The sequence below is a fragment of the Crocodylus siamensis genome, chromosome 1, assembly GCF_052110815.1.
Source record: "Crocodylus siamensis isolate JL-2025a chromosome 1, ASM5211081v1, whole genome shotgun sequence".
NCBI lineage: Eukaryota > Metazoa > Chordata > Crocodylia > Crocodylidae > Crocodylus > Crocodylus siamensis.
In genome coordinates this window covers 233,194,799-233,212,568 of record NC_143395.1, presented here as the reverse complement: position 1 = coordinate 233,212,568, position 17,770 = coordinate 233,194,799, and the positions used below count along the sequence as shown (strand labels likewise).

General features: G+C 42.6%; 1 protein-coding gene across 6 annotated transcripts in view; it reads left to right on the top strand.

Annotated features, from left to right (window-relative positions):
* The window catches only part of POU2F1 (POU class 2 homeobox 1), a 154,788-nt gene that overhangs the window by 88,032 nt on the left and 48,986 nt on the right, over positions 1–17,770 (top strand). For 3 of the 6 annotated variants that reach the window (XM_090059092.1, XM_090059111.1, XM_090059119.1), the window contains 4 exons: positions 9,226–9,326; positions 12,853–12,906; positions 14,550–14,669; positions 16,377–16,556. In XM_090059092.1, coding sequence (XP_089915218.1) covers positions 9,226–9,326; positions 12,853–12,906; positions 14,550–14,669; positions 16,377–16,556 — 455 coding nt within the window. The remainder of the gene's footprint in view (positions 1–9,225; positions 9,327–12,852; positions 12,907–14,549; positions 14,670–16,376; positions 16,557–17,770) is intronic. The other 3 variants (XM_090059101.1, XM_090059128.1, XM_090059137.1) reach the window with 3 other exon arrangements.

The window sequence follows — 17,770 nt, the reverse complement described above, 5'->3', positions numbered from 1 at the left end:
ATGAGTGACTGCCATCAATTACAATCCTCTGGGTCCGACCATGGAGCCAGTTTCCCAGCCAGCGTATCGTGGTGGAGCCAAGGCCACAACTGGCCAGTTTGGCCAAGAGATGATCATGGGATACCAGATCAAAAGCTTTTTTGAAGTCAAGATATATGACATCAACCTCTTCTCCCTCGTCCAGGTGATAGGTCACCTTGTCATAGAAGGAAATGAGATTGGTCAAACAAGACCTACCCGCAACAAACCCGTGCTGGCTATCCCTTAGAATGTTAGCCTGGGCCAGTCCCTCAAGGATGGCCTCCTTAATAAACTTTTCTAAGATCTTCCCCAGGATAGAAGTCAGGCTAATGGGCCTGTAATTAGCCGGATCCATTCTCCTCCCTTTCTTGAAGATCAGCACCACATTGGCCTTTTTCCAGTCTTCGGGCACTACACCAAAGCGCCAGGAGTTTTCAAAGATCCGTGCCAGGGGCTGGGCTATGACGCTCGCCAGCTCCTTGAGTACCCTGGGGTGCAGATTGTCAGGGCCGGCTGACTTGAAGGTGTCCAGCTTCTCAAGGTGTTCCTTCGCGAGGTCAGCATTTATGGAGGGTAGGGGATCCCCATCACCCGGATCTCCCTGTCCCATAGCAGGCATGGGCGTCCCACGGGACTGATGAAAGACTGACGCAAAGTACCTATTTAATAGGTTGGCTTTTTCCTGGGCATCAGTTGTCAGTTGCCCCATCTGGTTTAGCAGGGGTCCAACATTGCCCTTGCTTTTCCTCCGGCTCCCCACATATCTGAAAAAGGACTTTTTGTTGTCCTTGATGCTTGAAGCTAGTTGGAGTTCAGTTGCAGCCTTGGCTTTCCTGGTTTGCTCCCTGCGGGACCGGACCAGCGCAGAATAATCCTCCTTGGAGGTGAATCCCGTCCTCCATCCTTTGTAGGCTTTCCTTTTTAGCCACAGTAGGTCCGCTAGGTCTCTGGAGAGCCAGGGGGGCTGCTGTGCCTTCTTGCTGCCTTTCCTCCGTGTTGGAATAGATTTAGCTTGTGCACTGAGGATCGCTTCCTTGAGAAGCAACCACTCTTCTTGAACTCCCATCTCCCTGGGGTCATGGTCCCTGAGGGCCTGACCGACTAGCCTCTTGAGCTTATCAAAGTCAGCTTTTCTGAAGTCAAGGACTTCTGTGTTGCTGACTGACTTGCCAGCTTTACGGCAGATGGTGAAGGTGATCAGCTCATGGTCGCTGTCACCCAGCTTCCCATCGATCACTAGGTCGCCGATTAGGTTGTCCCCCGTAGCCAGTACCAGGTCGAGCAGCGCTTTGCCTCTCATTGGCCCATAGACTTCTTGAGTCAGGTAGAGGTCATCCACGCACGAGAGAAAGCTTTGCGACCGCTCGGATTTTGCTGAGTGATCTTCCCACAAGATGTCCGGGTAATTGAAGTCACCCATGACAACCAAGGTCCTGGAGCAAGCGGCCTCAGTCAGTTCCCGGGCGAACTCCTGGTCAAGCTCGGGACTTTGAGTGGGAGGTCTGTAGTAGACTCCCACCGTTGTGTCCCCTGTGCCGAATTCCCCACGAATTTTTACCCAGAGGGTCTCTAGCTGTCCATGCCGGTCGCCAACATCAGCTTGCAGGGACATGTAGCTTTCCTTCACATAGAGAGCTACACCCCCGCCCCTTTTGTCAACACGATCCCTCCTGTACAGGGTATAGCCCTCTATACCCGTGGTCCAGTCATGGGTGGAGTCCCACCAGGTCTCCGTTATCCCAGTGACGTCATAATTCTTTGCACTGAGCAGGAGGATGAGCTCTTCCTGCTTGTTACCCAGGCTCCTGGCATTAGTGTACAGGCAGGCAAGTGTGCCCTTGGGGGCTCTTGCCTTGCCCACAGATTGTGCCAGGGCTAGGGCAGGGGTGGGCTCCCTTAAGTGCCTTGGTCTGCTGGCTTTGCAAGGGTCGTTCAGCGGGCCAGCAGTGGCAGTCGTCCCTCCATCCCCCAGTGGGCTTAGTTTAAAGCCCGGTGGAGCAGGTCAGCCAGCCTGGCTGAGAAGAGCCTCCTCCCCAGGGGAGAGAGGTGGAGGCCATCTCTTCCCAGCAGCTCGCTGCCTCTCTCACCAAAGAGCGGGCTGTGGTCATGGAAGCCAAAGCCTTCCTGATGACACCAGCTCTGCAGTCTTTGGTTTACTGCGTGGATCCTCCTTTCCCTCCTCAGCCCATAGCCTGAGCCTGGGAGGATCGACGAAAACACCACCTGAGCTCCCAGACCCCTAAGCCCCGCTCCCAACTCCCTGTAGCGCCTCATGACCTGGCTGGGGGTGCTCCGAGCCGTGTCATTGGTGCCCATGTGAATAAGGAGCATGGGGTAGTGGTCTGTGGGCCGGAGGAGCTGCGGGATCCTCTCTGCAATGTCTCGGATGCGGGCCCCTGGGAAGCAGCAGACTTCCCGGGCTAAGGGGTCGGGGCGGCAGATTGCCCCCTCAGTGCCCCGCAGGATGGAGTCTCCCACAACAAACACCTTTCGCTTTGACTTGGGGAGAGCGGGGGCAGTAGCTGCGGTTGAGCCTGGGTTGCCTGCGGGAGCCGGCAACTGAGCAGGCTCTGCTGGGGCTGCAAGAGGTGCGAACTTGTTGCTAAGCTCCGGCGAGGGAGGGGCCTTGGTGCGGCGGGCCTTCGGGCCCTTGACCACCTTGGTCCATGCCCCTGACTGGATCTTTCAGGGGGAGGGTCATTGTTTAAAAATATATGCTTGCAATCCAGTAGAGATAGTAAGATAGTAACTACTAATATTTGTGACCCATTTCTTTTTGGGGACTTAAGGCAGGATTAGGAGATGCAAGTCTAAGAGTTTTTATTATTTCAGGCCAGAATGAATTTATGAACTGTGCTGGTTTCCCAGTGGAGCTTGCAACTCTTGTGAGTCTTTAATGTATACAGTGCTGGCAGATCTCTAACCACAGCAAATCATTGCTGTTTCTATCTCTGAATCATTCATGTAGCAAACTCCCATGAGCTGATCAGATTTGCAGATTTCATGATACAAGTACCTGGGTCACATGCAGTTTATATCTGGCTGAGTTTGTAATTCTAGGCAAAATGTAGTTGTTACAAGTTGCATTTAGGGGTTATGAGTTTAATAGCCAGGTTCATGAAAGAGAGAAACATTTTCTAAGTTAGAAAGTAAACAAATTAAATTAATTTACTTAAAACTTTAACCTTTGAAACTTTAATGAAACCCCAAAGACCAAAGTCTCAAATGCTTAAAATAAATTGTAGCTTTTGAAGCTCCCATGCAATATGGTCTCAGGTGCAGGCTTTGAAGAGTACAGTGACCTTTACAAGATTCAGCAAGCATAGAACTTATGCTCAGTACTGGTCCATGCTACCCAGACAAACTGAATGCTTCTTCCTAACCTTTCCTTCCCCCAAAATCCAAATGATAGCCAGCAAAGCAACAGGGATGTCTGCTGGAGAAGAAAAAGAGTAAAGACTTTGAGCATTTCCTCTGAAATCCCTTTCTAGGTATCTTCTGGGTAAATTGGGAGCCTCTGTTTTTGTCCAGAATAGACGATGAGATTTTTTTCCCCCCAAACTGTTCAATTTTGTTCACCAGATTTCTGCTTTTAATTTAGTTGGGTTTTTTTCATAAGTCACATGAGTACAACATTTGAGAGTTTTCTGAAGTTATATCCTTGCTTTCATAGAAAATAAATTATAACTTACACTGGTACAGGTAGCAAAAAAAGAAGGCAACATTGTGAAGGAAACACTCTGCTTTCTGATATTGCATTTCCTAAGACTGATTTTTCAGTTGCATGTTTTTTTTAAAGAGAGGAGGATAGAAAAATGGAGAAAGGTACTTGACAGAGGTCATGAATATATATCGATATTAAACAAGAATATGATTTAGTCTGTAAAAACTAAATATTTAAACAGAACTGTTAATTCATTTTCTTTTATCTGCTCCTTTATGCCTTCTTTCTTTTATCTGTTCCTCGATCTAGTTGGGGATGGTCCTGCTTTGAGCATAGAGTTGGACTAGATGGCCTTCTGAGGTCCCTTCCAGCCCTCATTTTGTGTGATTCTATGATACCTGCCCATCATCATTGTAAATATGAATTTGATTACATCATCCTGTCCCCCGCCTTTTTTTTTTTTAATTATCACATAAGCAAGAAACCTAGTAAATTCTGCAAATTTAATTCCCTCTGCAACATGGTATATCCAAGATTTTTGTGAATGGAATATTTAAGTATGCCCTCTATATTTGTACTGTATTCAGTAAAATGAATGTTAAGGTCATAATGGGGTGGAGTCTGGCCCATATATGAAAGTTAAATGTGAGAAATATGGGTGGATGGCATAGTATTGGATCTCTTTTTCTCAAATTGTTACATGGACGATAGTGGTTAGGGTTTCTTTTTAAATAACCACAAAAAAGCTATATTAATCCTGCATTATATTAGGTAATGCACCTGTACATAAGAAGAGAACAGTAGTGGCCTGGAACAGGTAATAAGACATTAAATAGACAAGATATACAATGGGAGAAATAAAGTGTATGAATCCATTCACAGGTGTGCAGCTGAGGTACAAGGGAAAGTACGTAACTTCTGTGGCAGAGCTGGTAACTGAATCTGGATGTCCTAAGTCCAGTCAAGTGACTTAACTACTAACCCGTACAACTTCTCTCTGTATTTGTGCATGGTCTACATTCAGTGGTAGTAGTGCAGGAGGTAATCATTATCCAAAAAGATGAAAGCAGTCTGAATTCATAGCAGATTATTAAAACTTTACTTCAAAATATAGGCCACCCACTTAAATTGGAAAAGAATATAGGGAAGAGCATGGTGGGAAGGGGTAGGTAGCCACTTTGAATTGTGTGCCTTTGCCCCAATCCCTAGTTTACTGGCACGTTAGCATCTGAAAACCAGGCTGGTATGGAGTCACCAAGAGGTTCCCTCACCCACACCTGTGGATCTGGGCGGGAGAGGCATGATAGTTGTTTATCTGAGCCAAGTCTCTTGCTTTCTCTTTACACAGCACAAGTTTCTATGTTTAGTTTATATAGTGATCAGGAATGGATCTCTTTGGTCCCTTCATGCTGCCTATGCTCCTTTGCCAATCAAAATGCCTGCCAATCACAGCCCCACCTCCCCAACTCCTTCATGAACTTTTGGAAACTCCTTCATGAACTTTCCCCCATGAGAAACCTTCCCTTCTGTGGACATTAGGAGTAACTGCTGGGTTCACTCTACCTTGGCTCAAGGCAACTGTAATGCTATGGCTCTGTAATATTTCCATCATAAAAATCTGTAGCAGCTTCCAGCAGCATGTACATAGCAGTTGTCTTTCAAAGCATCTGGGTTTTCTGCTTTCCTTGTGAAGGAGTTAATTAGAAAGCCTCATCTCATTTTCTTGGGGGTGTATTGCTAGCTAGATTTGCAAAAGAGGCACTACATTGAGCATACCTTGAAGTAAAAAGAAAAATGTTTAATTACAGTCACCATTTGTCAGGAGTGTTCCCTCCTACTCACTTTCCACTTTTCTATGGAGTTCTGGCCTTACAGGACTGCTGGCTGTAGTGCAGCAAACTGAGACAGTTGAACCACACTACATCAGTGGAGGCCTCTACCTACCACGCACAAAGATGGCTACAGGCCCGTATGTTTTTCTATGGGAGTGCAGCTGGGTTGCTTTTAGACCAGGTGATTGCTCCCTGCTGTCATAAGCATTGAAACTTGGAAATCATGTCCCATCATCTAGGCTGGAGGGAGAGGCACCCCCCTGAGTTATAGTTAAGAAAGCATACTGTCTAAAGTGCGCACACAAGTCGGATTTTGAATTTGCTTAGATAAAAATAAAAGATGGGGAAAACAAAGCCAAACACCTGCACACCTTGTTAGATTTGTAAGACAGAGATTTGAAGGTTTACAGGTCAGTTGCACGTAGTTTTTAGTTGAATGTGCAAGTTTTTTGGGAACTATCCTCCCTGGACATGAAACGGTGCAAATGCGAAAACTTTAAAAAGCAGGCCAGACTCCAGCCTACAACAGCTTTCTGTCTGTAAAGGAGCTTAGAGGGAAAGATTCTGTTTGTACAATGGGGGCAGTGAGAGCAGATGCACATTAAAAACAAGTTGCTGCTCGTTTTGACTGTAATGCTTAATGTTAGTACCTTTTAACTACATCTTTTTCCATAGCCACCCCAAATTAATTCAAGCCAATGACCAAAAGCTAATCTAAAAGCTGCTGCTTTGGATCAGGCCCATAGTTTATAAACTTAATCTGATTTGAAATAAATGATTTGAGAAGGATTAATATTTTTTCAATGTCTGGAGACCTGGACATAATACACGGAGCTTTTTAAATTGGTAATAGTATTATTTTTACCTTTTCATAGCTTCAGTTTGGCTGGAAAATTATTTTTCTGATGCAGGTCTTCCATGGTTACTACGTAGTAGGTTGCTTTAAAAAAGCGTTGTGTTGGCAGTGTTTGAATCTAGAGAAAAGAACAACATTGCAAAATGCACAGTTTTCTTGCAACTGCAGTTTTTCAGTATTATTTGATGTTAATCTATGTTTAGTATAAGAGAGATGCAAAGTAGAGAGATTACACATCTGTTAGCTAGAGCAGAATACAAATCAGAAGACTTGATTCTATAACACAAATTATTATGTGATTTTTGAACTACTTTCTGTACTTATTTTTTTCCTAGCCATGAAAAAAATGATCAACTTTTTAAAGCTGTTTTTAGACCTTTTGATGAAGTGCAGTAAAACAGATGCATATAATAATTGTCTACATCTTTAATGTCTACTATTGCTTTCTCTGGGATTGCATATTACATTCAAGTTGGTACTTATGGTGGTTTGATAAATGCAGGGAAGGACTTCTGGGAGTAGTAGGCCAATTTGTTTTCAGCTTTCTGGGATATAGATCAAGGTAAATGTTAAATCTCAACCTTATCCAAAGTATTAATATTGAAATGAAAATTAACCTAAAATCACTTCATACAGAAGAAACCTGTTAGATGTATTGTAGGAGGGCACTGAAAAACTTTACTAGACTCTTCATCTTGTGACTAAAAGGGTCTGCGTACAATCATAATTTAATAAAGGTAAAACATCAGTATAAAACATGTGATCATATAGGCCAACAATCAAATAAATGCCTCCTTGATTTTCCTGAAAATTAAAACACATTTGCTTTCCTATGTTTTAAAGGGGTGGCAAAGTCCCCATGTATAACATCAGCACCTCTTTCACTCCTTAGATAATGTAGATTCAATACCTGTGAATTTTTAATCTGGTTACATGGTAAAGTATAGAAGGGAAAGTCATGTACAGCCTGCCCATGCAGTTGTGCAAAGCCTGACAGCCATGTGAAGTGGTATACTGATTAACTGAACTTGTATCAAAATCTAAGCATGCTTTTTCTTTTTATATTAGCTAGATAGAATTTCTAGAGCAGACAATACAATGCTATTGTCTAACCTAGAGATTTCTCATGTCATGGACTAGGGACAGACATTCAGAAAGCCTGAGCCTGAATTGATTCAATCTTTGCAGGTTAGTCTAACCTACAAAGCTTAAACTGATTTGGAGGTGGATAGAAATTCCCTTTTCATTCCAGAAATGTAGGCACATGCCTGTACTGGCTCAGGCTACAAGCTGTGGGGTGCTAGAGCAGCCCTCCCTTCCCTTGTACAGTACTGAGCTGAGGAGGGGGCATGGCCAGGCCTGGCAGGAAGCTCTGACTAGCCCAGCAAAGAATTGATAACAGTGTTTATCACCCTTAACGCGGGGTTTATCATCCCGTTAGGAAAACAGTGGAGGGACATTACCAGCTGTTGATTCTGCCTATCACAGCATGGACCAGAGCCAGCATGTGATCTGCTAGCTAATACACAGACACCTCTCAGCAAAGCAGAGAGGGGAGGGGGGAATTCCTGCTTGGGACGGTGATGAGGGGGAGGGGGGAGGGAGCACCCTGCAAGTCTCTGCTGGAGCTGCAGCCAGGGAGCAGAGGGGAGAAGCCCTTTTGTGGAGCAGAGATCCCAGCCCAGAGAGCATGCCAGGATGCTGGAGGCGTCTGATTTAACTTAAACCAGCAAGGGGGCTGGGACAGACATTGCCTAAACCAGTTTGCCCCCAAATTAGTTAAATCTGATACTACATTTAACCACGTTTATCTCAAACCAGTTTCAGCCATTTTCAAACTGGTTTATGTGCATTGAACATCTGTTCTGTTACAGGTTTAAATTAGTTTCTGATGATCACTTAATCTGGTTTATGTGTAATGTTTGTCCCTAGCTGCAGTGACTAATAAATTCAAAGGCAAAGTTGCAATAAAGATAGCAACAGCATTATCAGTGCACCAAAACAGTTGCTAGTAATGTTAATTCTGACATCTTTCTTCAGCATAAAGAAATGTTTTCTAAGACTATATAGTTCTTGGCAAAAGAGAAATCTTTGATCTGTTGTGGGGAACAGTTTCTGATCATTTCATTTCTCTCACTGGCATGCATCAGGGTTAGCTCTTGTGTTTTTCATTTTTTTCCAGGCCTTCTGGGGAAAAGAGAAGTTGCAGAGAAACCATTATACCTCGATTATTTCAAAGTAGATGAAAAATAATTGCTCTTGTTCTATCTCTGTACAATCCGTGGAATGTAGTTATCTAAAAGAAAGCCGAATTATGACCCTTCTTCTTTTTCATACATAGCTTTTACATTTACCTGTGACTTCCTTTTCTCTTGCTCTGTCCTCTTGGCAAGAAAGCAAACATTCTTTCTACTGTAAACCTTGTTCTTCCCAGAAGTCTGAATTTAAGAACCGTTCTCAAGAGCAAGCTATTAGGCAAAGCATACATGTAAAACTGAAGTAAGAGCTGAACCCTAGCAATATGCAGTGTGTCTGGTATCAGACCATTGTCAGCTCCAAGAGTGCTGTGGTGTGCACAAAATGACTAGAACAGTATTACATAGAATATGGTGTTGAGGGGCTGTGAAGCTGCTCTGGTTCAGCTGGCACATGCTGTAAATCAATGTCTGGTAATGATGGTACTGCTGTTATTTCAGGAAAGACTTGAGCTGCTCTTGGTATTGGGGGGCATGTCACTAAATTCTAGTCCAGAATAACAGGAGACCAAAGGACCTGTAAATCAAATGGTCTCTGAAGGCTTGTTTTCAAAAGTCCTACTGAATAGTTTGTCATATCTTTTTCTGCGTCTTCAGGCACGCAAACAAATGGCCTGGACTTTCAGAAGCAGCCTGTGCCCGTTGGAGGGGCAATCTCGACAGCCCAGGCCCAGGCCTTCCTCGGACACCTTCATCAGGTAAGATTGTCGCCTACTAACGTGGAGGAGATTTGGGGAGGAGACAGATGGAAAATGGACTTGCTTGTCTTTTCTTCATCATTGCCATGATTGTATCAATGAATAAAAAGGAGAGTCTGAGGGGGTTTGAGTCATTCAGCCCAAGCACAATATATGATTTTTTTTTTCTCCTTTCTAATTGTGGGGGGCAGTCACCTCATTGTACTGATCTGTAGCCCACATATTCAATATTTTGGCTACTCCTGGAAAACAGATGCTGTCACAGGGTGCCAGCACATAATTAAAATACTGTCTGAATTTAATAGTTCTTTCAATATTCTTGGTAGGAAGTGAGAAGTAAATACTCTAGATGCTTGTGATATGAAGGAAATTTTTTCCAAGGAAGATGTGAACAGTAAACCCCAATGGTCTATTCTTTATCCTAAAGACAAGGCCAGGTTTGGTCTCCTTTTAAAGAATTATACTTAGCAGCTGCCTCAACATGGCCCTGAAATTTCTCACTATCTGGGTAAGAAGGGATGAGTGGTAGAGAGAGCAGTGATGGTTTCCAGAGACATAGCTGCCATGGTCTGTGTAATGGGCAGCAGGGTTGGCAAGGGCTAGGCCACCTGGAATAGCAATGGCTGCCATTCTTGCACTTCTAAGTTGGCCCTTGGGGCTTGGGGCCTGATCATCGTGTGCCTTGTTCCACTGCTGGTGGCTCCCAATCCTGATGCAACTTCCTACATGCCAACTAAAAACATGAAATGATGACATTAGGCAACCATACCTATCTCTATACATTGTGGGAATGACTTTTTGTTTTAGAGAGATTTATTTCTTGGGGATGTTCTGCCGTAGGATAGTCAGGCTTCTCCTTGCCTCCTCTCTACTGCTGATATACTTAGAGAATCAAAGCTGAACTTCAGATGCAGACTGAAGGGAAATGGGGCATCCCTGGGTGAAGGCAAGTAGGAGGGGGACTGCTTTGTGTCTGTCTGATCACACTTGAGGTATGAAAACAAATGTCCTAATTTCTTTCTCTTCCTTGGCACCAAGTTTAAACTTAAAAATACTGTTGCTAATTGGCTGACCCTGGGTGTTCAAGGTCTGAGGTTACACAGTTATTGTGATATAATTGAGGTACTAAGGCTTTTATACTTACTTTTTAAGAGCCTAGAGGTGCCATTTTATTGTACTGAGCATTTGACATTTTTAGTCACGTAATTATAAATTTCCAGTGGATGAGGTTTACATAGAAACGTGGAGTGACACTGAGCATGCTGAACTAATATGCTGCTTTAGAACACCTTTATCACACCCCTAGGCACGTTTGTGGCAATATGACTGTCTTCATGGTGGACACACAGCTAGAAGAGCTCTGAAAGACTTTGCATTTTCAACCAAGTTTGTTCTAGTATGCATTGTGATGTGGTTTTACACTAGATGGTAGTTATGATCAGTACAATATTTTTATCCCTTTGCCCTGCAAACTATTTAAAAAGTTGCTAGGACCTTAATTTCCTATCTGATGAACGTTGCTGTACCTCTTGAATCTCTACCTTCAAGAAGTTTCTAAGCCTCATGGTTCCTGTGCTGGTGGCCATCGTTAGACTTGCTCTCACAGTAGATGAGCTGTTGTTCTATTCCAGTATGGCAGTTCTTAGTGATAAACACCAAAATCAGTCTCAGTAAAAACTGAGGCGCCATTCCGAAACAACGTAATGTAATATTCTAATCAGAAAATGTGTCTGGTAGGGAAGGAGGGCCCAGTATTGGGTTTAAAGGTCTTTTCAGGTGTGTAGTGCCTGCATGCAATGCCTATATCTGTAAGGTCACCCTTTAATAATTATTCCTGAGCTGTATTCTAGGACATCCATTTTTCATTTTGACAGTGAACTATTCTCCTTAATTAATATAAAAATCTCAGAACACAAATTCTGGCAAACTCAATTCAGTTTCAGCAGTATGTGAAAAAGAGGAGCTCTTTTGAGGATGTTGTCTTGGTGGTAAAAAACCTTGTCGAATCTTACCCAGAAAGGTAAGAAGTATTTCAAAACACAGCTATGAAGTTAGAGCTTCCACTTGGTGAAATAAGTTATTCAATTCCTGTGCTTGGCTTTGAGAAAAAACCTCCAACCCCTGTAGGGCAAGGGGAAAGCAAGCATAGTTATAGATATGTTGGGGCTCCCTTAAGTAATGCATCTCCACATGAGGGTGTATATTCCTTTTCATAAAGGAATAGCATGCCACATTTGATGATTTGTTTTTCTTGTCCTCTTGTGTTTCCTGGTTCCCAGTAAAGCAGTAGTGTGTGTCTGTGTCTGTGTATATGTATATAGCTTGGGGGGAATATATTAGCATTTCCCCCCCAAGCATGGGCAGTGATGGAACACCTACAAGCTATAGCCCTGACCTTTGAAAGAATAGGCAATTACATAAGTCTGCCACTATAGTAACAATGATGCCAATGATGGTAGCACGAAGAGGTTTGTTGAAGCTAGCTACAGCATGTGCATATATATATATTAATAACAGAAGAAAAGCTCCTGTTTTGTGGCATTTTTCTCTCTAATGCTCCTTAAGAATCCCAAATTCTGCCATACTGCTTTTCAATTTCAGTAGTTTCTTTGCAACACTTTTGAATCAGGTTGTCAATCAAAAAAATTCAGTTTGAATTTATTAGTACGCTTGAGTCGATACAGCCTAACTAAAGGTACAGTCTCCTTTTGTATGCAGTTCCCTCTTGCAGTGACTGAAGATGGTTGAGAGTGCTTGAATGAATTGATGTATGGGGACAGTATTCATGCTTTGTGAGGTGTGTTTTCCCCCCACCCTTCCTGGTGTGTGTAGTTCCCATTGTATTGCACAAGGAAGGTGGTGAATGCTGTGTGTTTTCAGGTAGCACCTGGGCTGTCATTAAGAAGATGGGGAATAGAATTTTGTTTTGTCTTGTTTTGGTTTCTGTTTGTTTAAACCTAAGAAACTGGCTCATGGAAATGTTGATAGAGGTACCACCCACCCAAAAGTGTTCCACTTCTGATCAATTTCAGGTTAACACCCACAGATCCTAGACCAGTGATTCTCACTCTTCTTAGACTCAAGGCAACCCACAGAAAATGCCAGCTCATAGCTTTCACTAATTTTTTGACTATAGGAAAATGATTCCACAATTCTTCTGTTCCAAAGCACTCAAAGCCCACAAAAGGTCAGAGTACTTTTGCCTCTGTGAATTTTTATTTAAAATCTCTGGATCTATCCTTTGAATTGTGAGATATTTGCATAACTCCCTAGAAAGGATCTCATGGCACCCCAGGATCCCACATCACCCTGGTTGAGGATCACTGTCCTAGACCAACAGAATGTCTTCAGCGAGAGGTGGACAGATAACACTGTGCAAGGTCCATATGGACTTGTCTCTAATCATTCTGAGCACTACCCCTGCATCAAGTTACTGCAGAATGCTTGAGGGGATTGGTGTTTTATCTTTCAGATCTTTATATAACCATTACTTTACTTCACCTCCATTCTTTGCACTGTGTTGTAGGTCCAGCTCGCTGGAACAAGTTTACAGGCTGCTGCTCAGTCCTTAAATGTACAGGTAAGGACTGCTTCCTCCTCCTTCCATCTTCTGCCCAAACAAGTGTCTTTTCCATCAAAAGGAGCGTTCAGGCCATGATCTCTCATATTCTAATTACATGGTTGTGTCCATAAAGGTGAAGGGTGGTAGTAGCTCCAGAGCAGAGAGAGGTGCTAGTCAGCAGTCAGCAATGGGAGTTGTGTAGTATACTGGTGCTAATAATTGTATCAAATTAGTGGGCGATTGTTACAAGTCTCATGTTCAGTACAGAACTCTCTAATCTGACACGTTCTTCCATTTTTGGCCTGCTTTTTAAATGTGGATTACTTTACAAGATGTCTTTTTATTTGTGGAAGCTGAACACAGGATTATTAAGGTAGCACTGATTGCTAATGAGGCTGGTGTGGATCACTTGCATACCTGACAGAATCAAATCAATTATGCTCAGTAGTTTGAAAATAGGCTGGGTTACTTGTTGTTCATTGATCTCTATGGTATAGCAAAGTATTCAAACTTTTTATGATAATTTTCAGAGTATTTAAATCAAAGGGACACTTCCTTTCAATACAGTATTAAGGGGGTAGCGAGATTAGTTTTACTGAAAACTGGTTTCATTATTACTAGGTATTAAAGAACTTGGACAGTGCATTTTATGAAACCTAGCAGAATGTAGGCCCAGTTAGACATGATAACAATTTGGAAAAAAGGGGAGATATACTGACCTTCCTTTCTAAGAGAAAGGAGGCAGAAAATTGCCTTGGTTGCCATGGTAAACTTCCATCCCTAAGAGAGATGTTGGCAAACAGGCTGTATCTCTAGCTCCGAATGTTTACAGTCCTGCGCTGTAATTATCTCTCAATGACTGGCAGAATTAATCAGAGCCTTTATGTTAATTAGCCTGCTCTGCAGTCCCCAAAACAGGTGGTGGAAAATATGCAAATCTATGCAGAATTTTAATGCTCTGCATAACCAGTTTTAATTACCATAAAACCCTCTCTTTCCTTTTCATGCACTCTCCTGCATTTCCTCCCTCATGTCTGCAGTATTTTCTTCTCTGTTTAAAAAGAAATAAAAACTGTTTTAAGTAAAATCATGCTTCACTACATAAATGCTATATTTCCATTATTTAAACACAGTATATCCATTGGGATTTTTGCTGGACATAATTAAATATGAGGGCATCTTAAAGCAGTCCTCACAATGCTGGCTGTCCAGAGGACTTGAGGTACTAGATGCAGTTATATAAAAAGAAAAAATACTCGCCCCCCTCCCCCCCTTGTTCCATTGTTTGGGATTTTAGACTGTGAATAATTTTAAGTGCTTTGTGGTAGGCAATTTTTTTCCTCTTTATAGTAAAAGGTAACCTCAGCTTCAGTGGTACTGCAGCAAATAAAATGAGATTTGAAAATATTTCATGTTGAGGTACAAAAGACTGGGTGTCTTTTTGTTTTGTTTGAGCCCTAAACTGCATTAGCTACAGACATGTTACAGCAATGATAGCTGACATGGTGGGCACACAGAGCCGTTGCTTAACCCACTCTTAAAATAAACCCAAGGGCTTTTTGAATGCAGATGAAAGATATGCAATGCACAGAATAGAGATTGCAGTTTACACATTAACATCTGCTTTACACTATAAAGAGTTATATATATTTTTTTCCTAGTCTAAATCTAATGAAGAATCTGGGGACTCCCAGCAGCCAAGCCAGCCTTCCCAGCAGCCTTCAGTGCAGGCGGCCATACCCCAGACCCAGCTCATGCTGGCCGGAGGACAGATCACCGGGGTAAGATTTACCCAAGGGAATTGTAGTAAGCCTCCTGTCCAGCAACACTGCTGTTGTTCACCATCCAATTAGAATTGCACACCAAACCAAACAGCAGTAGAGTGACTATCTGGGGTTACTATCGCTTTATTAAAACAGGGACTTTGACCTGGGGAAAACTTGGGTGGCAGGGGGAACTAGAGAATGTTTTGTTCCCAAAAGCCAGCTCTGTAAGATATTTTTGTGGGTTTCCTGCAGATTATTTGTATCAGAATAATATAGTTCTTGATCCTGCAACGAAATCAAAACCGTGACATTAGGTAGTTTTGTAGAAGTGGATATAAAAAATTTAGTATTTTGACCTAATTGCATCATCAGATATGAGCCTGAGACTGAAACCCTTGGTCAAAAAAGGAGTATATCTGATGAGCAGAAAGTGATGGGAACAATTACAATTTTAGATCCCCTACTTTTCAATTGTTTTGCAAAAGCCACAGTAAAAAGTAGGCTCTGAACATCTGCACCAATCCCCTCCAGCCTTAACCTATCAATTTTGAGATTTCTATTTCTTTATTATGGCAATGTTTGGAGGAACAAAGAAAATGGAAGGTGCTGGTTATTAAAGGTCTATGGTGTTTGTTATTAAAGGTCTATTGCTAAATTATTACAATCCCAATAACATCATAAATGGATTTAATCCAAATTTGGGAGTAGAATGGCTTGCTTAGAGAGTTTATTTCCATTTCATCAGGTCTGCAGTTGAAGGCTTGAATGAAGGATTAAGGGGTTATTCTGTCATTGCATTAGATCTTTGATTTTAAAGCGTTGGGTGCCATTACCTGCATATTTGAGATGCTCTGAGGGTTTCACTGCTAATTGTAATGAAAGATACAAAGACTACTTGTGCAAATTGGCATCCAAATTAAAAAAGTTGTGTTAATTTAGTATAATTTTTATTTTTGACATTTTTAAATGTTTCTTTTTAATAACAACAAAAACATATATGGTGAAAGAGAACAAGCTGTTTTTGTTTTGCCTAATGAATGTCTGCAGTAGTGAGACATTCAGGATTCTAGATCTGTGTAGCTGGGGATTGCAGTAAATGTGGACATCTTGATTCATTTACATGTAAAGGAGAGACTGTCACCACCTGTTTCATAGAGATAATATGTGTTTGGAAAAGGGAAGGGATGTAAACTTGCCAACTCTATTCTATTTTTTTTTAAAAAGCAGATGGGGAGACTTGGAGAGAAACAAATGGAGCTCATGTTCTTTACTTATATCTTGGGGCATAATGGAAATGATGGAATATGGCAGGGATTCATGCTAATGTGTGGCAGCTGGGGTGTTATCAGTTTGTTCAGTAGCCATGGCCAGCATTCCTGCTTTTCATTCATCTGGCTAATCGCTTGCTGTTCTGTTGGGTGTAGATTTCCTTTCAAATCCTGTCAGTGCTTATTTTTTCCCCTTTTGGCTTGCTAGTTAATTACTTTTTGCATGAATCTTGAAGTAGAGCTGTGGAGAAGCTTGCATGTTCTTCAGGTCCCAATCCAAGTTCAGATGCTTCTGCCATGTCACACGTGCTGTAGGTAGAAGCCTATAATATGTTGAGTAGGCAGCTGTCCTTATGTAGGGTTGGCCAAAGTCATTAGTGGATAAATAGCTGGTAGTTTGTAACGGGAACAGCTTTTCTCACTATTAATGTTTGTTTGTTCTAATTGTTTTTAGCTCACCTTGACGCCAGCCCAGCAGCAGTTATTACTACAACAGGCGCAGGCACAGTTGCTGGCGGCTGCAGTGCAGCATTCAGCCAGTCAGCAGCACAGTGCTGCAGGCGCCACCATCTCGGCCTCTGCTGCAACGCCGATGACACAGATCCCTCTATCTCAGCCATTACAGATTACACAGGTGAGCGCTGGGGCTTGAGAGGGTTGAAGGTTTCAATGTGAAGGCCTGATCCCATACAGCCTGAGCAGAAATCTGCTTGTTCTTTGGAAACATTCAGCCACCACTCATATTTTTTGTGGGATTAAGGCATCTGTATTGCCAACCTCCCAAATCTTTGGAATGCTCACCTCTGTGATGCAGTTCAAGAGTATTAAAAAAAAGTTCTTCCCTCAGTTCTTCAGTTCCATGTAGCTGTTTTATAGGCTACAACATTTTATATACTTCTCCTGTCATTGTTTTTCTGCCATTTAGAAGAGATGTTTTCTTAGGTTTCTGTTCTTAAAGAGAATGATGCCCTTATGGACGCTTATTGTTGTGACTTATGGGAGTGAAAGGACTACCTTTTCATCCTTTTCCACTACCACTGCCACAAGAGACTACAGGCCCAGTGCCCTGTGTGTCTAGAGAACCAGCTTCCTGCTAAAGTGTTCTGATGCTTGAATCCATCCAGATCTGCAATCTGGTGCTGTGGATGTGGCGTCTTTAGTTCTGAAATACTATTTACCAAAGAAAGACTATGCTCACCAGAACAGCTGTTTTTCTTGGATCTGTTAGGGTTGAATTAGTAATGTGGAGGACCTGGACTGACTCTATGCTTTTAGCATGTGTAGCATGGAGGAGATTCCTTAATTCTCTGGACATGGAGAACCACGTGTGGTCTACAGGGTTCATATTTTTGGCCTTATTCTCAGTGTGGAGGGTAGGTCCCCTGGAATTATGGTTCTCAGAATGTAATAGTCTTACAGTCACGATAAGACTATTGCAGAGTATTCTGTGCCTTTGTATTTTAGACAGCATTAGTACCACCACCTATCAAGATTTCTTACCCTTCTGTTTTAAGACTCTGTTTTCAGTTGCTTAGGCCTGGAATGGAAAGTCTGGGGCATGGAGACAAGACTGACTAAATGTGCAGGGTAGAACTAAGATGTAAAAACTAGAAATGGAAGGTGAGGCAGGGGAGAGAAAGGAGAGAAACAGGTTAAAAGGGACTGTACAGAAGGTGTCATGCCTGGGGAGAATTGATGGAAGTATCTGTGCTCTCTATAACAAACTATAAGCACCATGCCACCCATCCCCTCCACAATGTATCCCTCTGCTGAGGAGCTTGCTGCTCCACCTTGTCTACACTTCCCTCAGGAGAGGGTCAGGATCTGCAGTGAGGGTAAGTGCTGGCA